Here is a 20,910-nt window from a genome sequence, read left to right as displayed (position 1 = left end):
AAAAAACCTGCTTTAGAGCAAAAAGCAGTATATTTCTGTGTTACCTAGCTCCTCCTTATGGCACATTAGTGTAATATCAGGCAGTAAATGAGGCAACACTGGCATCTTGGGTAACTCCAAAACACGGCCTAGCACTAATCTTACAGTCTTTGGGGCAGCACGGAGAAAGTTTACTGCATCAGTATGACTCATGTTAGTGACATCAATGTCATTAACCTGCGAAAATAAAAGCAACAAAGATGTCCTTGTTAGGTTCCAAGTAGAACAGTTAGCATTACTGCAGAAGCATTTATTACTGTTCCTATTGTTGGCATGTGACATTCAAGGACAAAAGAGTAGATGGTTTATCAACAGCAGTTGCAGTTCATAATACTTACCCAGGGAGAAAGAACACATAAATGTAACTGAACATTTGCAAGTGAAGAAACAAGTTTAGTGTCCAAATGACAAAACATTAAACAATCTCAAGTAGTATATTATTTTACTGCTCCCATTTAAAAAAATTGAATGCTGAAACTGCAGAGGCCAACACCTGAAGTCTGACTCACAACCTAATCCAATCTGACTTGTATTTGCCTAACTTACATTAAGGTTTAATAGTATTTAGCAGCGCTTTAGTGTCCTGATCTAGCAATGACTCACATGCTCTGTGTTATGCACTTGGTTACTATTGCTCACAGTCCCTGCAAGCCTAAATGCAAGTTTTCAGTTGATCAGAAACTCATACTGTAAGGGACAGGATGCCATTTTAGAGGGACAGCTTGAGAAGTGGGCCCACATGAACATCTTGAGGTTCAACAATGCCAAGTGCAAGGTTCTGCCTGGGTCGGGGCATCCCCTGGTATCAACACAGGCTGGGGGATGAAGGGACCCTGCAGAGAAGGATTTGAAAGCACGGCCAGCAGGTTGAGGGAGGTGATTCTGCACCCTCACCTCTGCTCTGGTGAGACCCCACTTGGAATACTGCATACAGCTCCAGAGTCCTCAGCACAGGAAAGATGTGGACCTGTCGGAGCTGGTCCAGAGGAGGGCCACAAAAATGATCAGAGGGATGGAGCACCTCTCCTATGAGGAAACACTGAGAGTTGGGATTGTTTAGCCTGAAGAAGAGAAGGCTCCAGGGAGACCTTATTGCATCCTTTCAATACTTAAAGGGGGCTTAGAAGATAGGTGGAGACAGAGTATTTAGTAGGGCCTGTAGCGATAGGACAAGGGGTAATGGTTTTAAAATAAAACAGCGTAGATTCAGACTAGGTATAAGGAATACGTTTTTTATAATGAGGGCGGGAAACACTGAAACACATTGCCCAGAGAGGTGGTAGGTGCCCCATCCCTGGAAACATTAAAGGTCAAGCTGGACAGGGCTCTGAGCAACCTGATTAGATGAAGATGTCCCTGCTCATTGCAGGGGCACTGTACTAGATGACATTTAAAAGGTCCCTTCCAACCCAAACTATTTTATGATTCTATGATGAACATCTGTACTACGTGATATGTACCTGGCAAACTCTTCTACAGCAAATCTTTTAAAATTCATTTCCTAACAACATGCTAGCCATAGATTTATTTCATCAACCACCCCTCCACATACTTTGCGACCCTCTTACTTAATCAATGAATGCTTTTCCCTTGAAAGCATTTTTTGCCATCATGAATAGGGGTTGCACACATGCTTAGCTGTCAGACATACCATAACTCCCTTCAGCAATCCTCTCACATGTTTTCATACTTGTATTTCTTTTGTCTAATTGCTATCAAATTATGCCTCTCAGAAGCTTCATGCCTTTGTTCCTTTAACCATATCTACTTTGGCCCACAGAGTTTTCTTTGTTTCTTTGTTGTTTTTTTTTTTGACTTAAAAGTTGTCCTCTTCCTGCATCTGAAAACATTAATATTCTCACTTTTATCAGTCGGTCTCCAGGTCGCAGTCTCCCATCACTTTTGGCAGGATCCTGAACAATGTCGTGTATGTAGCACCCAACGTTATCGTTACCTTTGGTCACTGTAAAACCCAGACTACCCTTTTCTGACTTTGCCATAGTGACTCGGAGCTCTACTTCCTAGGGGAAGAAAACAGCACTTTACAACACAGGCAAACAGAAGCAATTTGAGGGATTTACTGAATTTAAGACAGTCAGAAACAGACAACTGATTTACCTATTGGTTTAGAGTGGAACACAAGCCCAGACAGTACCAAGATGTATCTTAGCAGGCTCAGCTTAGCTGCTTCAAGCAAGCACCTCTAATGAATTCAGACAGACTACTATTTTGCATGAAATTAACCTTGGGCCAAAAGCCTACAATCTAAACAAAATTGTGAAGGTAACACCAAAACTGACACCTTATTTTACCCTCAACTAGCTGTCACACATAAAAAAGGCTCAATATTTTTCCAAAAAGACAATGCATCAGGAATTATTCAACTGAAGAAAGTAGGTGCACCTATATTCCTACAATGAGATACAATACCATAGCTTTTCTCGGAACCAAAGACACGGACAAGTTTTGCCTATTTTAGTTTTCATTAATTTTGTTTTGAAAGATACGTATCTGCCTCATTTGTATAGAAATTCACAGAGCACCAGAGGAAGATTTGAGAAAAACTTCTGAAGAAGAGACTAAGAAAAGGACAGTTTGTTCCTTCTCAAAATGGAGTATGAGCTAAAATAGCTTTGTAACCTGAAAGACCCCCACAACTGAGACATACCAAGGCTCAATTTTCATTTTTTTCAACCTGTGAATGGATTATGTGAGTGTATGGAAGGAGAAGTCCCTTCTGATACACAAGACATTTCTGGGGTGGCAAGAAGCTCTCTCAGAAGAGTCTCAAAAATCTGCTGCATTTTGCAGCAGAGCAGCAGTAATTCTTTAGGATCCATACAAATAAATGCAACAAACAACAGGGTCTCTTGATGTCCCTGCTGCCCAATTTATCCTCCAATCTCAGAACAACCACATAGAAAACTAAAAGGACAGAAGCAAGATATCTGCTGTTTAAGCTTCCTCTGAGTACATGGTTTAGAGGTAGGTAAATATTTAATGCCACATTTTCCAGGCTGAAATGACACATGAAATAAGACATATACACAGCTACCTACATACACATGAACGCCTCCACATTCACAGAGGGAAATATATCAACTCCTCAAGAGCTCAGACACAAAAGGCCTGCAGACATTTGTATCAGCAGCTGCAGTTCACTGGTTACAATTTGCACATGTATGTGTGCCATGTATAAGGCACTTGCCCAGGTTAGTGCAAGCATAACCTACAGCTATCTCATCTGTAAATTAATATGCCTAACTCCTATACAGTCACTCCCGATACCATGGCTAAAACTTCTAGATGGCTACAACAGTAGGTACATTTATGCTACTGAAAGAAATAGTAAATTACTGGCTCATATTCTTCAGCATTTTTTTCCAGCTGGCTGAGTAATGAATCCATTCCTCCCAGGTGCGGAGTCAGCTCAGAAGCAGAAGTAGCATAACAGTCATTTATTAAAACGGATGTGGTAACATCAGGAACGGTTCTACAGGCTGGGATCAATGGCAAATCCAAAGGCAGATCACTACGGATAAGCAAGCAAAAAACAAGGATCAGCTTGTACAATGTGGCTGTCACCCATAAATGACTATATGGGCCAATACTGACTTTATGCAAACCTACAAAGCAAAACAAAGAAGTATTTCTATGAATAGGTACAATAAACTATTTTTGTAAAAACCTTTGGCAGTTTTATGAGGATCATTATAAACAACATACCTGTCCTCAAGCTCTAACTTTGTAGGAGTCTCTTGATCAGAGTTTAAGATGGTGCGAACAGCCTCCTCCTGACCACTGTGCGCCTCATACTGACTGTATGCCTGTGTCATAGCTTCATCTGAGGTTTGGTATAGCGCAGAACTCCATCCAAGGCCCACCTGTGCTGGTGAGTTTATCACCTCCTCATCACCGCTCCTGCTGCTCTCACTGTAACTGTCTCTTCTAGAGGGAGATTTTAGCCTCTTCTTGCTCAGATCAGTAGTTTCATTTTCATCTGAACTGTCACCTTGTTCTCCGTTTGGCGGACCAGAAACTTCTCTGCTGACATCTGGAAACACTTGTTGGGGTGAATGGATGGGAGTCTACAGAGAGCAAGGACATTTAATTCATCAAACTCCAGTTTTGATGACAAAAGAAAGTTGCTAAGACTGCATAAAATTACCAAGAGCAATTAGTCAGTAGCAACATTTAGACGTTGCCTCAATTGTGTAAACGTATCATAGAAATAATGGTGAAATAGAAAACAATTTCACCAAATTCAATGCAACTTGGCCAATACAAAGTGTGCAAAACTTTGAAACATATACTTCTAAAGTAGAACTCCAAATTCATCTAAGGAAAACAAATCTTCTCTTGGCTTTAGCCTTGGAGAACCTACAGACAGATGGCTTTAAGCTATGCCCAGAAGTCATCCAGGCAATTACCACAGAATCCCTTCCAATCAGAACACAGTGCAACTGAAGTCAAACTAATCTCACACAGGAGGAAAAAAGGGAAGCTTTCAAACAAAAAGCTACAGAACAGATTACAAACTATGACAATTTATGCCAAACTGAAACTGTTCAGCCAAGTTCTTAACTCCCGTCAGAATGAAGACCAGTTTTGCCAATAATCACATATTCCCAAGAATTATGTCAGCTAACAGACACACTAAGTTTAAAAGCTTCATTTATGCTTTTACGGCCAAATTCTTGTGCTCATGAACACACCAATCTGTGATAATGTTATAAACAAAAATTGTTCATATTTTATTGGTTTTTCCCTTCTTTTAATATATGCACTTTTATTAAAGTTATTCCATATTACATACAGGTTAATTACAGAACTAGTTACTTGTATTATTAGTTTTTTCAGGTGCTTATCTAATTTTAACCTAACCTAAATTTGTATTTGTACATTTAAGTTTCTATCATCAGACTTGAAAGCTTTTTTCTTGTTTGAAAATTATATTAAAATAACTTCAAAACTTGTCTCCATTAGGTTTACACTTTTCTGTCTTATGGAAAGCTTACTTTTCAGGCAAATTCCCTCCCTTTTGCTGAAACACATTTAATTTCCACTTCTTCCAAGTATCCTAAAATGGCCTTCTATTATTTTGATTTACTTATTGAAGCGTTTTGAAAATATTCTTTGGGACACCTCTGACTTCCAGTAAATATGGCAATCTTTTCCCTGGTTTTACATGCACCAAACTAGGCAAATTGGTGTTTCACAGAATATTCTTCATATACATTACAGAAATACCTGATTTCTATTTGAGATCAGCTTCAAACCATTGGGCTGCAAAGAAACGTGCACCACAGAAACAGCGTATTAAGCCAATTTCCAATGTCTTAAGACACAGAATGGAGGGAAAAAAAAAATAACTAAAGCCCTGCATTCTTTTCACATTTTCACAAAATGCTTAGTATGCTCCTGAGGGATTTACCGTAAGAACCACGTTTCTGTGAGCACCCTCCCCACCTTTTCATCTGCATCTTGCATGTAACTAACCCACCCACCAGATCAAATAAATGAACCTTCAAATCACAGTTTTAAAAAAAATAATACCATATGCCATACACCTTACCAACAAAGAAGGATCGATGTCTGGTAGTATACCAGATGGTGGCCGACAAAGGAGAAGAGAGACTTCTGGAGATGTTCCCCTCAGAGCAGAGATGACTTCCTGTGGCCACAGTGGGATTCATTATTAGATGCAGACCCCCAAGACTTGCAGGACTACCACAGCATGAGTTTCACTACTAAAATACAAACCTGCTGGGATAAACCCTTTAGTGATGCCCCATTCACTTTCAGAATTACGTCCCCAATTTCTATCTGCCCACATTCTGCGGCAGGCTGCCCAGGGAAGAGCTTTTTCACCCTCACAATAGTTGAGCCCAGCTGCTCCGGGGTAAGGTTGTCTTCACGGCAGAAACTGAACCCAAGGCCTGAGCTGTTCTTCAACAGCTTTACCTCAAATGTGTTCTCTGTAAAAGAAACATTAACTTATTATTTCCTACAGCACACTGGCTATGAAAAGAAGTTGCTGATGCTCTTACTCCAGACATGAGAACACGCACTCTCGCCTTCACAGGGTTCTTCTACTTCACTGAGCACAAGCATTATCTAAAAGATCCCTCCAAGTTAAAGAGGACAAAAAGCTGTCTGCTGACTTCCCCTGACAACATCCACACTACACAGAAAGCCAACGTATTTCCAAAACACTGTTCCCCAGGAAGTCCGTTAAGAAGCCTGTTAAAGCAGAGTGACACCACCTTTCTGGCCACCAATTAGGCATTAGTAAGAGCAGCAACTGGAATGCCTGGCAGACAGGATAAGTCCCATGCAGGAAGACCAAAAAGTATCTGCTGTGCTTTCCCCATCTGGATAGGTTTCCCTCCACTTTCACAGGTCTGCAGCAAGAGAAGCTGAAATATGCCAGCCTCTAGTCAGCTACATAAATCCCTCTTCATCCAGCTGTTGATGTCCTCCCTCACCTAGACAGGAACAGGAGGCCCTACAGAAGCTCTCATTCATATATGAGTATCGTAACCTCCCCTTGACAGTCCCTAGCAACACCGGAGATAGCAACATCCCTTTTACTTCAACATTGCTACAGCCCTGGCCTGCAAGGCTGGTGAAACTGGGAAACAAGTAACAGTGAGAGAGAAAACAGTTAACAGTAACTAAACAATTATTACCAAGATGTGAATGGAAATCTTAAAAAAAAAGAAAAAAAAGCAACAGCACAAAAAGGAAGAGACTGCATTACATGCAGAGGCTCAGTATAGAATCATACCTGCTCTTTCTCCTGTCTGTCTTTCTATTCTACAGTAGATTTGAAGAAAAATATTATAAAAACTAAAGGATGCTTTGAAAGTTCAGAAAATTGTTCTGTGTGAGCTGACCTGCAGTGACAAAGCTGTAATCTTTGGCATTTGTAGATTTTGTTGCTGGTATTTCCTGCGGCTCACACTGCACCACCTGATTTGGAGGCGTGCATTGTGGTGTTACTGGAGCATGAACCTTGGCCACTGAAAGCTGACCTTTTTCCAACAGCAGATGCACCACCTAAGGAGAAGAAACATTCTCCAGTTAATTGGCAGCGGTCACGGAGATGGCACAGCCTAGACTACATTTCCTTCTAACTTGTCAGGATCCTAAGTTTTACAGCAGCAAACTTTATAGACATCTCCCTCCCCATATGTCCTCCATCTGTACCTTATTTTAAGGGCTCTAAGTGACAACCTACAAAGTACACTAATGGACTTGCAAGATACTTGCCAACACAAAAGTAAGAAAGTGTCTTGTTCCAGTAAGGCTGTGAGGGGGTTAAGAAGTGTCAGTGTCATCTTCATATCCGTACAAGGAATAGAGTTAAAAGCACTTCATAAAGTGAGCACAAATAGTAGTCCTTAGCAGCTCTCAACGTGTACATTCACTGGCTATTTTCAAGTGTGCATGTACTTCCACATATGAAGGGGCCACCATAAACAGCACTATTAAACGAGGAGACACCATTGACAGAATCAAGCGCTACCCAAAAAGGCCAAGACTCAAGCTACTGATACAGCATGCAAATGCAGCTGCACGTACAGAGGCCCTTTGTGTCCTCAGTGGTTCAAATCTGGCACCCATCTGTAGCATGCTGCTACAGCTGGTTTCCAACCTGTACACCTGGGCTTCCTTCCTATGAAGCCCAAGGACAAGGAGAAACCAGTTCCATGTAGATCTCTCACCTGCACAGAGAGCCAGAATTTCACTAGGGTGGGCAGTGAGACTCAAGGCCCAGGAAGCCAAGGAGTCTGAGAAAGCACATCTAAAGCAACCAAGACACTGGGAAGCAGGTTCGTTTACCTCTTTTCACTCATCACAATTTGGTTTACTACAGATGGGAGGAGAACTAGCAGCTGCTTACCTGCCCAGTGTTTCTCAGTGTTTCAACAGCTTGCTTATGGGTAGCACCTTCCAAACTAATCCCATTGACTGAAAGCACACGATCACCTACAAATGATTAATAATTTAAGAAAAAGTAGGCAGAACTTCATTTATAAAATGCATATGATGCATATAAACCTTCAAGTGTCAGCTAACAAGAACAGTTATTGTAGTAAATTTTCCCTTCCCTCCACACTCTTGAGTCAAGAACAGAACTCTGCAACTAAACTATATGGTTGGACTCAATGATCTTAATTAAAGGTCCTTTCCAACCTAAATGATTCTACAATTCTAGGGGTTAACCCCATGTCAAAGCTAGTGTTAACCACCAGAATGATAGCCTGCCACAAAGCTCAGACTCTTTATTATCTTAGTCTACAGTGGAAATTCTTGCTTCAATAAAGAATGTGGCCTGGCTTACAAACAAGAAAAGCCATAACAATTACAGTGATTTTCTGTATTGAGTTGCCCAGCATGCTAAGCAAGAAGGCCACAAATAATACAAAGCCCTCTCTCTCCATGACTGGAACAGAGAAGTGTTCTCCATTAACACAGGCTGCACTAGGCTAAAACCAAATACTGCTACAGTCTATCTTCTGGTTTTCCCCTCAACAGTCTCAGCAGTTTTCTGTTGGTTCTGCAGTTGTTCTACATGTTTTTTAGATCTCCATCTGCAGAATTAGGTATCAAGGCAATATTTAAAATGACAACTGCAAATGCAGTAGAGCTTGGAAAACCCAGCCCTTCTTGCCAGTGAAAAAGGTACAATGAAAGGAGGCAGAGTTCCTAGCTGTTTAGCCACATCAGTCCACCACAGACAGTTATCTACCCTTTTTTCACTTTAAGAGTCCCAACTGAAAGAACTGAAGTACTACCTTTTTCTATTCTGCCATCTGCTTCAGCGGCTCCCTTAGGAATAATTGCTTTCACATAAATACCACCATGCCTTATGCTAGTATTTACACCACCCTAAATGGAAAGCAAAAACAGGGTTTATTAGTCTTGTTGCACTTAGAATACTTAGTAATTAAATAGTCACACGAGGAAAACTGTACTCAGGAAGCATTTGGGCTACTGGCATGTAAAAAGAACAGCCAAACTATCAAAACCAAAATGTTACACAAAGCATGTTTTTGCAGTCATGCAATTTATTACAAATGAAATTGGGGTGGGAAGATTGTAAAAACATGATGCATCACAATGCAAATGCACCCAAAACAAATAAATGTCCTTCAGCAGACATATGTCTGCATTGTGCTGGACTTTACATGCTTGCATGCATACCAAAGCTCAGAGATGTGCAAGAGCACAGCATGCCAAAGCTGAAGATGCATACCCATGCAGTGTCCTACTTCAACACACCTTCTCTGATGTGGCAGGAAACTAAGGCATGGTACTTTCTCTCAGCTCATACAAGTTTGAAGGTCTAAGCTGAAAATCTGCTCAAGCTCAATTATTTTTGGAGGGCCTTAGTCTTTTTGTTCCATTACGGGGGAGCGGGGGGGGGTGGGGGGGAGGCGTTGGACTAGATGATCTTTAAAGGTCCTTTCCAGCCCAAAAGACTGTATGATTCTGGCTCACTGCTGCACTATCCGTGCTTCTCCCGAAACTTGGGAGGGAAGAGGGAGAGCAACAGTGTATTAATATTCACTCCCAAAACACACAGAACTACACGTGAAAATTAAGAACACAGAGCTAACTGTACACCTCTTGTCACACCACTGTAGAGGACAGCAATGCAGGGGAAGAATGAAGGTTAAAAAAGGAAAGGTCAACGGTCACCCTTCCCTTGGACATCCTTTAAGGGACATCTCTGCATCACTTGGCATCTTCTGACGTTTTCTTCAAAGCCAATGCATGCATACAGCAGGCTTGATGCTATTTAATAACCAGCTCCTGCTGAACCTTTGTTCCCCCAGCTCTGTCAAGTTACAAGCTTGATAAAGCAGTATGACTTTGAACAGACTGGGACGGGGATGACAAAATAACAGAATTTCATTCAGCTCCTCTTAAAATTTAGCCATACATATGAAAACAGGGCTAAGCTTGCGAATTGGCACTCTACCTACACGCCTATCTGTATGGCCACATCTGGGAAAAAGCCAACTTAGTTTTAGGTATAAACAGCCAGTAAAAGCCACCAGTTTTGAACGGCAGCTAATGACTTCTGTTGTTGTAATTCAAGCAACTTTTCCTTTTTCAAATTACTGTGTAGTCTGGTGATCAATGAAGCAGAGGTAATATTTGTATATTAAAATACCAAGATGTATTTCTGAACACAATACAAAAAAAGGAGCAGTGAAAAATGCATGCATTTCAGTTATAAATCATTCTCTTCTTCTCTGAAGTGCCACTCTGCAGTATGGCAGGCCCTATACGTAAACTACCTTCAAAATTTTATATTCTGAAGATAAATTGGTCCATTAAAACCACAATTTTGTCTTGTATTGCAAGAAAGCAGTGTCAGCCAGGTCTTATTTGGATTAAAGTAGTTTTTTACTTTCTGCCTTTTATCCAGCAGGGGGAGAACACTGAACATGGTATACGAGTGTGGATGTGCACAGATACTCATCATTAATTAACACTACTGCTTCCGCTGCCTGTGATGCCTGTCAAGGAAGTTCTTAATTCTCTCCCTTGTAAATCTGCCACATTATTAGGCAGCAAGAGACTAAGACCATCTTGCTTTTTTTGCTCATAAAGCAGTGTCTGCTATTAGATGTTTTGCTTCCTTGTAAATTAGCAATTTAATGGGTTGCTGGGAGTAGAGAAAAAGAGAAAACATCTAAAAACCTTGTCAAACAGTACCGTGACACTTATTCCCAAGCCGTTATCTTTTTTGGCTAGTTCAACCTCAAAGATATCTCCAGGTTTAAGAAGTGTTGCAGTAACCTTTTTACAATTCATTTTGTTTGCAGTATTTGCTGAAGAAGATTCCTTTATTAAAAAAAAAAAAAAAGAAGAAAAAGAAACAAACAAAACAGAGAGAATGATTTGCCATTAGAACGTAAATTTACAGTTAAGACCCTAAAGAGTGTGTTTGAGTCAGATACAGCTAAAAGGAGTCCACCTCCACTGGCAAAGTACCAATTAGTAAGATTCGTAAGGCTCATTGCTTTAACTCTTCCATTGCTGCTATTGAACAGGTTTAGCATAGAAATATGCTTGGCCTTCAGCAGTGAGTCTTGATTGTCAAAAGGAGTTGGTCACAGAACACAGAAACTGTAATACTTCAGTATTACAGCAGCCTAGGGTCTGTTGGATTAATTTGCAGAGGCTGTCACAACGTGCTTGAATAACCTCCATCAGCTGAAAAGAGGAATCACTACAAATTAGGAATCTGTAGTACTTGCCATTGTGTACTTTCAGAAAGAAGAAGCAGCAAGCTGTGTCTGAACAGAGCACAGCTCACTGCTGAACTTCACTACAAAGAATTTTCCATGGTTTAGATAAATCCCCAAAATACAAGTTCTGCTGCTACCCACTTCAGATGCATCGCTACTGCTCTTATCTAGGAAAAACTCAATTCATCTGCCAGCTGAATAAACTTACCTCTAGGGGTGGTCACTAGACTATAATCATATTGGACAATTGAATTAAAAAGAGGTTTTCTACAGGATCAACAAATGTACTATATGTTCACCTCAAAGCACAACCTGCCTCTAGTAAGAAATGGCCGCCTCTTCACATTGCCAAGCTGGGAAGTTGTTTCAAGTCATTGGAGTGATTTTCTCCATTTATTTTGAACAGAATCACCAAACTTAGAAATTAGCTATGAGCATTTGCCATTAGAAGGATAAGCTGCAGGCTAGGCTGTCCTTCACCCACATCCTTTCACCTTATTCACACTCGCAGTCAGTTGTTTCATTACTACTATTATACTGATGGGAAATATATGAAATACACTATGCCTTTTTAGCTGGCTGTTGCTCCTGACTGCTGGAATAAGTTGCTTCATCCATGTCAGAATCTCCTCGGTCAGAATAGTCCACAGACTCCACTGCCCCAGGCCTTTTATTTTTTGCTCGAGTACTGTCAGATGAGGATCTTCTCTTCTCACTCATTTTAGAAAGCCCAGACTGGGAATCACTGTAATGCTGAGGATCCTGCTGCATTCTACCACTTGCACGTTTGCCAAAGAAGCTGGCTGGCTGGCTCTGAGACAGGCTGGCGCTTTCCGTTCTTGAATCCTGGGAGCTCACACTTCCATCCCGCTTGCCTCCCGACAAACCAGACAAGCTTCCTGAAACAGGCCTCTGGTGACCTCGGGACCAGTTGTGTTCCTCTGAAGAGGACTCTGCCTCATCGTCCTGCACTGATGATGGCCTCTTTAAATAACCCCTGGTTCCATTACTGATGTGTGCAGCGTTAGATGATGCTGAAAACCAGGAGACAAGACAGTCGTCAGTAGCTGGGTAACATCTTATCTGCAGTATGACAAAAATTTCTCAGCTTACACCATGTAAGGTCTTACCTGTTCATATTATGCAGAACACTTTCCATTTATAATGCAACAGGTGTGTTACTGTAACATTACCAAAGGTTACCACAACACTTCTTCATTCAGTCTCAGAAAACAATTTCAAGCATACACTAGCTAGGGTTGCTTACAAGAAGTGTTTGGGATGATGTTTTCCAGCTATCTCAGTTGATTACATTAGTAATTTTAAAGACAAATGGAAAGTACTTCACAAAAGGTGTCAGAGAAGGCAGTGTGCTCAAACTCAAAGAACAGCTCTTTAATAATAAGGAGTATTTCCCTCCGTACCTTTGGATAGCTTGTCCTTGGGCTGAGAGATAACAAGTGTCACATCTTCAGGTGCATTCTCCAGAATTTCTAATGCTGCATGGTGGCTGACGCCTTCTAAACTTGTACTGTTTATGGATATTAGTCGGTGTCCTGCACAAAAGGATTTGTTCAGATACAATCTAACATCTACATTTTTATCCATCAGTGAGAACGTGGAGTACAGGTCTGAAAATCTCTACACAATGCATTGATTAAAAATTACTAAAAATTCCAGTGATGCTGGAATAGAGAACCCTAATCTAAAAAAAAAAAAACCAAACAAAAAAATCCACCCAAAACAGATCACAAGAATTGGTTATGAATATTTCCTCTTTTTAAACCTGCCAAACCTTTCTATATTATGGTTTCTACCTTCTCCTTTGCTGTAAGAACGGATGCAAAAGCAAAAAACAAGTAGTGAAATAAGCAACATGCAGGTCAGTTCAAGACACAGACTAAAATGAAGGGGATAAAGAGCAGACAGTAAATAAAGTTTTCTTCCCACAGCCATATGGTTACATTCACTTCTTCCAATATCAAAGTATGGATCTGGATTTTTAAAATATTGAAATTACAAAGCATCTGTAGAGAGACAATAGTAAGTAAAGCCCTTACTTATATATATAACTTCAACTTTCTGCTACTTCAAGCTTTATAATTTTTATTTTAATTCAAATTACTTTTGTTTTCATATAGTTTAACAAAGAAGCATCACCAGTTTTCAGAAATTATCCAGAAGGTAACTGAAGGTCAGCATTGTTTGGGACTGACGCCCACAGCCATAGATGGAAACAATACTACATGTTTGGGCTTTCCTTTCATGTATACACCTCTTGTTATTGACACTATTCACCTGGTCTTAGAGATCCTTCCAAATCAGCTGGCCCTCCAGGAATAACTGAATGAATAAAAATTCCCAGATCAAGTTTCCCTGTCTTCTCTCCGCCAACTATTTGAAAGCCTATTAAAAAAAGCCCAAAGAAGGCAAAAAATGTCAGTGATCATGGCATAACTTAATACAATTCACGTCCATATGACACGAACTTAGTCATTCCAACAAATGTAAAGTAAAAGAAAAGTACACATCTCAAAGACGACTACACAGTAAAGCTTTTTTGATTAGGCTTTATTGCATTCTCTGCTTTTGAGCAAGCAATTCAGACTGTCTAACTGGCTTCCCAGAAAACTTCCCTCCAGCAAAGACTACAGAAGACAACTGTAGCATGAGAAACACACACACAGATGACATAAAACAAACATTCACTGATTAAATGAAATTTATTTTCTCTTACTTAAAATATTCTGGTTTTCTCCACCGTTAGATGCTTCACCTAGATGTTTGACCCTGGTCTTAAGAACTGAGTTTTTCAACTCCCTGATTTCTTGTAAGGCTTCTAATCTATTTCTGCTAATTCTACCAGGTCAATCTGGAAACGATGTTCAAGATGAAAAAAAATGAAAACAGAACATATTAGCTCTTCTCTATTCTAGCTAAACCAGCAAAGTACCACAGACTGCATGAGGAAGAAAAAGAATAAATGGTGGACTTCATACGAATTTCTTTCCTTTTTGGTCAACTCTTAAGTTACTGTGCAGGGTAAACAACTAAGTATTATTTCTTGTAGGCTTTTTCTCCCTCTTCAAATTTATACAACAGTCCTATTTTGAATGATAGAACAATGTCCTTAAGGACACTTTAGAGAACCTCTCTAAAGCACAATACTGACACCAAATTATTCATTACTCATACAGGGAAAAATTATGTGGGTTTATGAAAAAACTCAGTGATAGAAGGAGGAATGGAATGCAAATATCTTGTCTTCCAGATGCCTTAAACCTCAAATTAGTATTCCATCTGAAGATACAGGAGTAAGAAAAGCCCATAATGGCTTTATAATGTCCTTTTTTTGTTTGTTTAAAGCCTTCAAGCTGGCACAGCTGTGATGTGTCCACATAGACAAAAATCCTGTACCTGAACACAGAGATAAACCAACTTTTGGGATGACTAGTTCACAATATAAATATTATCCTACGCTTGTAATACGGAAAAACTGAGAAAAAGACTTGCTTAACATCACTCAACAAATCAGCAGCAGGTGATACCAAGTAAGTCCAGGCTTCAGCATTGTAAAAGTCTTCGAAATCCAGCACTGCTTTCCTCAGTCCTACAATAAATACTTAAATACAGACCAGAAAACTTTTGGTTTTAGCTTCTAGGAACACACAAGACAACAACAATTTTAAAGCCACTCACCTAAGCCCAATTTTTCATCCTTTTTCAAGTTCACCAAAGTGATCTCTCTTTCTGGTGAGGCAACTCTGTTCTGTGTTGTTTGCGGAGAGTCAGCTGAAAAGCCAACATTTCATGATAAGACACTACCCCCAAATACTTCTGTTCAGGTTTGTCTTGAAATTCTACTTGAAAGATTACTTCTCTGATAACCTGAAAAGCTGTTCTGAACTAGTGGGTCCAACTTTCATCTTCCGGGCCGTGCCCAAATAAAAAAAAAACCAAAATACCACTATTACAATTCACTCCCTTCTTCAGCAGTTAAAATCTTTTATTCCTCCGAAGAAAAGCACCTAGCATAGTCTGTTGCAATCACAACACAACTGAGCCCTAGAATCTTCAAATTCATTAGTCTCAGTTCAGCAAAGTATTTAGATCTGTGTTTACATGCCCTGCTCAGGTAGGCATGACATAAGTATGTTGGTAAAAGGGAAACTGAAGCTTATTATATGAAGTTACTAAAAGGTTACTCATTAAGTTCTCTTAATGGTGGTCCTTCATTAAAAAACAGCCAACATTAGAAACATCTACTAAAACCTATCTTGTTTAAATTTATTTCCCTATTTGCAACTCCACAGGCTGCTGATTCTGCCTCTTCCAAAATTTGAACACCTTCACAATAAATTTATGTGACTCCTGAGGGTTCCTAACAGGCTGAAGCAGACCCAGGCACTTGAGACAGAGGGAGCATGAGTTCAAAAAAACCCAATCTCCTGAAACTGCGAGAAATGCCATCATATTGGAAGTCCGAACTCATGAATTTGCTACCTAGAGAAGATACAACTCATTTGGTCTGGAGTGCCTGAGGTACTATTGCTTTCAGTGGAACATGCAATTCCACAGCAGTAGAAACCTAGTGAGCTCTACACACTGGTACAAGCAGAAAACTGTGCAAGTGAGTATGACAGACTGCACCACCTGAAGAAGGAACTTCCCACAATGTGGATAACTAGCTAGCTGAAAAAGGTCACATAGACATAGTCCAGCTGGCTGGACAAAAATGCACATGCTTTCAGCTTATCTGAAGTAAAGCAAAAATATACTATCCTTGGCTGTTCTTGTTACACAGTAACAGGAAGATCACGGTGGGAAAAGAATGTTGCAGGTGGGAACAGATAACTCCAGAAGAGAAACTAGGGGCGGGCTTGGTATTTAGGCAACTAACCAATAATGAGCTTAACTTTTGTAATATGTATGAGCTAATTATAACAAGGTATAAAAGATGACCATAAGAGACAATAAACGAAGTCTGCTGATCACTCATATTGAGTGACTGTGTCTTCCCTCCGTCGCGACCCCACAAAATGAAGTCAAACCTAAAGAGTAAAAGAACTAAATAGAAAACACAGTCTTCTCAGGTTCTACAGAACTGGTAACCTCACAGGTAAGGGAAATTAGCTTCAAAGAGCATGGTATGTTAGGTACTAGCACCCTTCAAGTCTCAAACTGAACAGATACTATTAATATTTGAAAATATTACTCACAGATGTCAAAACCTCTCCCAGCAAGCAATCCAAAGGAAGAATTAGGAGTTGTATTTAGAAAAAGGTCCTATCCAACTGGTAGAGGTATTAAGAACAGCAAATAAACAGGACAGGTGTAACAGTGAAGCACTTGTCAAGTACTTCACAAAGTGACTGAATTAATTCTATGGGCCTATTATTTATCAGCTTACCACTCTCTTTCAACAGTGTTGATGTCAGAAGATTTCCTGAAGTATTCATAGTAACACCTGCGACATGAATGGAAATATAAGACATTGCTATCAATATTTTTTTAATATGAAAGCTATCAATAAGTATTTCAGACTTTACACAGTACACATGAGCTCATTCATAATATCAGTTATTTACTTAATTTAAAAATTAATGAACATGAAAGGAGGTTTGGATTAGCAAATCCAAATTACTCATGTACTTCGGCAGTAGTTCAAGGTTTAGAGAGATGGCAGCTCATGCAAAGGCAAAGAATTACAGAAAGGACAGAGGTTTGGCCTTTACAACCACTGTTAACAACTTCAAATAAAATGAAGAGATATTTAAGAAAGTAAGTAAAAGACTGTATTTTCTAGTAAGATTGGATGAATATGCCCAACCTAATAAACACAAGAGGAGTCTTGTAGGATTTTGTATAATAGTAAAGTTGTTGATGCAGTAATAAGCAATTTGAACCAAGTAGTTCTATTTAAATTGGTTTGCATATAGAATCATATTTTATTTGGAATGATAAATGCCAAGCAAATATGGCCATACTTTAAAGGGGATAAAATAATAAGTTAAGAAAGTAAATGAGGTAAGATAATTCAAGCTTCTTAGGAAAGCAGTCCTGGCCTTTTCCAAACCTCCGAAACCTATTTCAGCTGATGAGTTTCACCATGCAAAGAATGCATGTCCCCCAGCAGAGGCAATGTGATTCAGCAGAACTTTCTGACACGTAGCTAAGATCCTTATCAAAATCACTGTCCAGAAGATTATGGATAAGCACGTGATAACAGTAATTGTAAAGCTAAAAGCATAGGATAAATACTTGGCTGTAACCAGTCACTACAGAAACTGCATGCTTCATCTCAATGTTCAGTAGCTTATGCTCTTGGTACTGAAAAAGCACAGCTCCCAAGTCAGTCTCTGTTTCAAGTGCAGCAGGGGCAGACGTGGTAAAAGTTTGTATGTCGCACTCTGTTTTGGTGACTTTTTTGGTTCAGTTTTTTTGTGACTTTGTTTATATCAACCCCCATAAACTTAACCGTTTTCCACTTTCTCTGACGTTCTGTAAGTAACCAGTATTTTAATATTAAGCAAAAGCAAAGCAACAACAGCAAGCCAAGACTGCAAATGTTTCATTCATTGTAGTTTCTATTATTATAACAGGGAACCTGCTATAACCAGAAACTGATGTCACACCGATATTAAAAATTACCTTCTGAATGTTTTTGGGTGGTTTTTTTTAGTGCAAACTCTGTGTTTTGACTGCCTAGTAAGACTATTTGTGTGCAATCCAATCCTTGCCAAGCAAAGGGAGCAAGCACGTCTGGCTTAGCTCATTACAAGAGTGTTATTGTGAAATGCTCAATGCACTGCAAAAAAAAATGGTACCAACATATTATAACCAAATGAGACCAAACAACAAAGAATTGTGCAGTTACTGCTCAGAGGTACTAGCCAATAGCCAGCTTATGTCAAACAGAGTCCACTTCAAAAATTACTCCCTGCACCCTTTACAGAGAAAACACTAAAAAAAGTACAAGCAAATTATTAGAAGATCCACTTGATAAAATGGCACTCAGAAGTGATAAAATGGAAGAAGTTTTCTAGAACAGCTTTTACTGTCAGGTACTAATACTCTGCATACGTGTGTACAGACTGGTGTTGTCCAAAGGAGGATTTTTTTGATTCACTCGAACAACTATTCAGGAACAAAAGGCAATTGGCCTGGATTACTTTAACATATGATACTCTGCTCCCTTTTTCAAACTGAAATACTACCATCAGTTAATCAATGTATCAAAGCATTACACCCAAAGCAGCTTTAGAGGTTAGTTAGTAAATAAAGTAATATTATTTTTTGCATGCTGACCTACAACATAGGCTTGACCGGTATCTTCAATGGATGATGAGTCTGATTCGTTTTTCTTTCTTTCAGGGCTTCTACTTAAACCTGCATGAGATTTTGAACTTAAAGGGGAGAAGGAGAGAAGGGGAACCAGACAAGAGGGAAAAGGAAGTTGGGAGAGGGAAGGATCAATGTAATAAAATAATAGTATGAATAATAAATCAAAACTGATGCAAAATGTACATTGACTGTACACAAAGATATTGCAGGGTGGTCATAGAGACTCTTACTTGCTCAGTTTTAATGCTCCTGTTGCTGATCCAGTATCAAATTTTGGCATTTGCTGAAAGACTCTTCCCATTATGTCTTCTATTTTTTGGGGGGAAGAGTCCAAAGCAGTAATAATATTTTTCCTTGGGGGGTAAACTGAGATGTGGCTCTGACTCAGATCGTGAAATGACTTGCTCATAACCCTGGGTCTTTCCTCCCACGGAGTCTTCTCGTTCTTGTCCTTTGAAGAGCCAGGAAGTGGCTGGAAGAGTGAGAGCTCAGAGCAGGACAGCCTCTTCAGAATCTCTGCTTGAACAGACAGAGGTCGAACGGCAAGTCGGTTCAAAGTGCTGCTGGCCAGGCTACCGGTACTGATTGCTCGTCCCATGTTGAAACCTTTGACAGAGTCTGCGTGGAGGTTTAGGCTCCTAAATGAAGCCCTTTCTGTGGATATTTTTTAAAAAAACAAAACAAAAACCAAAGTTAAGTTACACAAGGTCATACTAGCTCTGCTGTATAAACTATGGATTTTTAAACAACCAGCTCACACAAACCCTATTTTCTCTAGACACTGAGACATATGTACCATTATCAGGTACATATAAACAACCATCATGTAGTCTACTCAAGGAGCAAAGACTGGAGTTCATGACATTACACTTACCTGACCATCTACTACGCTGAAGTTCAAAACCATTTAATAGCAGAATATTTATCCTCTTGTGAGTATGAAGACTCAGATTCCCTGTTAAACTGCTGCGCCTTATATACAGGCACATCTCTGCAAAGCAAGCAATATCCTCAAGCCAAGTGACCTGGAAGACTACACTTCCTTTAACCTGCTCATACAAGTCTTCAGAATTTGAACAAATAGGGCTCCCCCACCTCTACACTACCAGATTCCTACCAAACTTCCAACCACCCGTTGCTTGGTTTTTTTCTCATGAGTCCCTTACGATCCAGCTGCAAAGTCACAGGGGTTTGGCAGCATCTCTACCCGGTTAAAGAGCACCAGTTCACTCAGGCACACTTGAGGACTTCCCCTGCCGGAAACATCCTAAATGTTTTAGCACAGAATGAAGCATTGACTGGGGTTTGTCAGCCTTTTTGACTCATGAACTAGGATTCCCTTAAGCAGCAGAGAGAAACAGGTTTTGGATTGTAACTAAATCACTGTCAGCTGAAGTCGTGGGAACTGTCTGGGTGGATGTTCTTAGCTGAAAACAAATGCAAAATAACACAACTTAGCCTAACCCACTCTTAAATTCAAAGCAAAGCTGAGCAGGGCTCATTTCTATTAGCCTAACTGTCTCCTAAGGCTAGCAGTTAAGTTCCTGTGGCTTGGCTCTCACACAGAAACTTGGTAAGTTGTGGCAACATGTTTGCTGGTTAGAGCCTTTAAAGGAAGTCAGGCCATCTGAACCCTTCATAAACTTCACTGATGTCTTAAAGTCAGTTCACAGGGAAGTCTGAGAAAAGCAATCCTCAACTGCGTATGTATATCTCTGACTTAGGGTTAACTAGTGGTTTTTTTTTTTTAAGCTAGGAAAGAAGCTGCTCTAGGAAGTTGCACCATAATTCAAAAGAGGAATGCTACTTTTTGGTACACATCATTCATATTCACCATTGAAGAGTGTATTTGGCAAATGCAACTCAGCACTGCCATTCTAATAAGACATTCCTTACACCAATACCTAGGGTAGGAATTAACTGCCACAGTAACTCATGCTTCCTCTATAACAGGCTTACAGATTGAGAAGATTTAGTTGTGGAAGGTATTTTTTTTGGTCCTTTTTAAAGGTGAACTAGTATATGACTACCACTTCCTTACTTAGACCAAATACCTCCCCTAGCCATAGCCACCAGACAGACTAGATGAGCCACATAAGAATGGTTTTGCTCAGCCAAGACCAAAGATCCACAAATCACAAGTTTCCTGACACTGACAAAAGCTATCAAGGACACTTGCTCTTGTCGTGTTCCCATCCTGGGGAAGAGTACCTTAGTAAAATATTCTAATATTTCTTCTCTTGATGTACTTGCC

At 39.9% G+C, this 20,910-nt stretch overlaps 1 protein-coding gene across 6 annotated transcripts in view; it reads right to left on the bottom strand.

Annotated features, from left to right (window-relative positions):
• Positions 1-20,910, bottom strand: part of PTPN13 (protein tyrosine phosphatase non-receptor type 13) — a 126,459-nt gene that overhangs the window by 16,717 nt on the left and 88,832 nt on the right. For 5 of the 6 annotated variants that reach the window (XM_056359694.1, XM_056359685.1, XM_056359679.1 and 2 more), the window contains 17 exons: positions 18,887-19,310; positions 18,621-18,718; positions 16,723-16,779; positions 15,012-15,104; positions 13,611-13,718; positions 12,737-12,868; positions 11,880-12,346; positions 10,762-10,905; positions 8,844-8,937; positions 7,949-8,034; positions 6,939-7,101; positions 5,803-6,017; positions 5,615-5,713; positions 3,766-4,127; positions 3,397-3,571; positions 1,902-2,060; positions 45-216 (listed from right to left, as the gene is read on the bottom strand). In XM_056359694.1, coding sequence (XP_056215669.1) covers positions 45-216; positions 1,902-2,060; positions 3,397-3,571; positions 3,766-4,127; positions 5,615-5,713; positions 5,803-6,017; positions 6,939-7,101; positions 7,949-8,034; positions 8,844-8,937; positions 10,762-10,905; positions 11,880-12,346; positions 12,737-12,868; positions 13,611-13,718; positions 15,012-15,104; positions 16,723-16,779; positions 18,621-18,718; positions 18,887-19,310 — 3,048 coding nt within the window. The remainder of the gene's footprint in view (positions 1-44; positions 217-1,901; positions 2,061-3,396; positions 3,572-3,765; positions 4,128-5,614; positions 5,714-5,802; positions 6,018-6,938; positions 7,102-7,948; positions 8,035-8,843; positions 8,938-10,761; positions 10,906-11,879; positions 12,347-12,736; positions 12,869-13,610; positions 13,719-15,011; positions 15,105-16,722; positions 16,780-18,620; positions 18,719-18,886; positions 19,311-20,910) is intronic. The other variant, XM_056359713.1, reaches the window with a different exon arrangement.

Source organism: Falco biarmicus, chromosome 1 (genome assembly GCF_023638135.1).
Source record: "Falco biarmicus isolate bFalBia1 chromosome 1, bFalBia1.pri, whole genome shotgun sequence".
Lineage (NCBI taxonomy): Eukaryota > Metazoa > Chordata > Aves > Falconiformes > Falconidae > Falco > Falco biarmicus.
This window is presented reverse-complemented; position numbering and strand designations above follow the sequence as displayed.